Genomic DNA, 2,833 nt, shown 5'->3' with positions numbered 1-2,833 from the left:
GCGCTTAGCAAGCGCTAACTTCTGCTGGACACAGTCAATATGACGTATAGAGACACATCCATTAATGGTCCAATTTCTGTACTATGAGTACCTACATTCAAACATGTCCATTTTGGGATATTCAAAGTGTGTCCACAAATGGACATCTTATGGATGTTTTATAAAGTCCACGGATATTCCGACATGAAATGGACACGAAACGGATATCCATGGGATGTCAGGTGCTGTCTGGGCCATAGCTTGCAGTTATGTATACTACCATATCTTCTGACCAAGTAGGCAAATGAATCAAGCTACCGACGATGAAAGGGAAAAGGAATTAGAAAGAAACCCGTAAAAAGGTAGAAAAGAAAGAAGAAAGATATGAAAAAAAGAAAGATGTGCAATTGTCAATGATAGGCCAAAGAGAAGTTATTCTTACTCTTCTTTTTCAATCGTGAGCGCTCTTTCAGTCTCCAAATTTTTCAAGCAACTTTGATTAGCGAGAAACTCAATGGATTTGCCTGCCTTTTTCTCGCAGCGTTTATAAAGAGAACTGTGCATTACAGGAACATTTATCGCTGATAAAATCTTATTTAAATGAGTTTCTCCAATTCCACTTTCAAGTGTTCCTATAATAGCAAGTAATTACTATAAAATTAAATTTTCTCAATCGATCATGCTAAAAAAATTCATGTTACACTATGCAACAGATTACTAACCGATAACAACTTTAGTATTGATTGTGTATGTTGGTTTCGAAAATTTTGGCGATTCTTCTATTTTTGACGTGTTGACTTCATATTTCGTCTGACATAATTGGCAAGTGATATGAAAAATGCTGGCAAGTCCAATAGAATCCTCTTTCGTTACATGCCGCAGCGATGTTGGGACGTTACATGACTTGCACCATAACTCGTTGGCGAGCACGTGCAAATCTATCAGTCAACGCCCAGTAAGTGTCAAATAATTAGTCTCAGCTATTTAAAGAAAAATAGAATTGATAGTATCACCGTTCTAAACACAGTCAAAGAAATTAAAAAGGTTATGTACGTTGACAGGTATCGAATATTATATTATATATCTACCTGGCTGTTGATATGCCGTGCGTCTTCGTTTGATAGCAGCAACATCACTCTCTCTTCATTTAATTTTTATTAATTTTTCTCTTTGTACACAATTTACCTTTATACCGGCTCTGAGCCTCATTTTTATCATCCGCCACACTCGCCATAGTCGGTCACTGAAGCGCAATGTTGCCAAATGTATTTTCGATAAGTCGTTGACGCTCGCATATATTTCTTAATATTCTATACACTAATAATTTATGAAGAATGTAGCATAAGTAGCATCCATAATTCATTACACTAATATTGCATCTAATTCGGGATCGCTGTAGTGACATTTATTTCAGTTGCATTTTTGACTCACAAGTAATAATCGTACCTTCTTAAGGTCCAGTTTCTCAAACGTCGGTTAACTGTTAACCAGCGTTCAGTCGATTTCCTATTTTTCTCAATCTTGTTATCCAAGAAGAGACAGAGGATCAATTAACCATGGATTAGCGGTTAAACGACATTTGTGAAACTGGCCCTTAGTGTTGGATTTCACTAACCCGGTTGGCGACAAACGGAGTCCAGCTGCGACTATAAGATTGAAGCCAAGCTAATACAATGGTTGAGTCAGTCCATAGACATATCGATTTCACACTGTGATCTAAGCCTTTTACGACTTTGTTGACTGGTTGCGCCAATAGTAAGGGTGCGCCTAATTCTAGACGTAGTATAGACAAACACTTCAATGGAGCTACTCGATTTTTTGAGCAGATTAGATGGGTAGAATGCATCCCATTGTCATCAGTCGTGCGCAAATAGATGCATGCGCCATAAGCGAGCTCGCTGACATCAGCAAAACCATGCAGTTCCAAAACTGCAGGTTTGTCCAATGTAATGTCTCGTCGTGGTATGACTATATCCTTTAACAGTGCTAGTTCAGATTCATATTGCTTCCACTTGCTGTCTATATCCAACGGAAGGGATTCATCCCAATCCAATTTTAGACGCTAAAGATCTTGCATGATAATTTTAGCGATGACAGTTACAGGACCAAGTAGCCCAAGCGGATCGAATACCAATGCAATTCTTGACAGAATACTTTTTTGGTTGTTCAGACAAATGTGGTGGATAAGCAAGAGCTGAAAAACTGAATTGATCAGAGGCGCATTTCCACACGAGACCTAAAGCTCGTGTTTCGCATATCTTGTTGCTAGATGTAATAAATTCCTTTTCGTGATGTGAGTCACCATGAAGGGTCGGTTCGTTAGACGCCCATTTGCACAACTCGAAACGACCTTGTTGCAATAGCTGATATGTTTCTTCCTTGATGGAAAATGCGTCTTGTAGTGTATCTGCGCCGGTAACCAGATCATCAACGTAAAAGTCCCTTAAAACCAGCTTAGAGCCAATAGGATACTTGATGGAGCTATCTTCCGCCAATTTCCTGAGAGATCAGATTGTTAAAAATGCTGCGGACGCTGTGCCATATGTGACGGTGAGAAGTTCAAATGTATGGATCGGTTGATCAACAGAATCGCGCCATAGAATGCGCTGAAGAGGTGTTTAGCTGGAATCAGTAAGTACTTGCCTGTACATTTTTGTAATATCTGCAGTCAGGGCGTATTTAAAGGTGCGAAATCTTGGTAGTATTGTGAAGAGGTCATCTTGAATGGTAGGACCAATCCATAGACATATATGTATATATAGACCCAGCGTTCTGTGAGTGGAGTTGTCCGCGTCTTCTAAAGGACAGAACGATATACAGGGTGTGTCCTAATACCCGTATGTCCCGTAGATGG

General features: G+C 39.4%; 1 protein-coding gene across 1 annotated transcript; it reads right to left on the bottom strand.

Annotated features, from left to right (window-relative positions):
• Window positions 1-1,573: 1,573 nt before the first annotated feature.
• On the bottom strand, window positions 1,574-2,630 carry LOC105556298. The gene is made up of 3 exons (XM_012003382.1): window positions 2,623-2,630; window positions 2,081-2,478; window positions 1,574-1,998 (listed from the first exon to the last, which is right to left on the bottom strand). Exons 1-3 carry the CDS (start codon window positions 2,628-2,630, stop codon window positions 1,574-1,576), a joined length of 831 nt encoding a protein of 276 aa, XP_011858772.1.
• Window positions 2,631-2,833: the final 203 nt, after the last annotated feature.

This window comes from Vollenhovia emeryi, unplaced genomic scaffold (genome assembly GCF_000949405.1).
Source record: "Vollenhovia emeryi isolate VEMERY1.0 unplaced genomic scaffold, V.emery_V1.0 DF940133.1, whole genome shotgun sequence".
In the NCBI taxonomy this organism is placed as follows: Eukaryota; Metazoa; Arthropoda; class Insecta; order Hymenoptera; family Formicidae; genus Vollenhovia; species Vollenhovia emeryi.
Note: the sequence above shows the minus strand (reverse complement) of the source record. Positions and strands in the feature narration are given on the sequence as shown.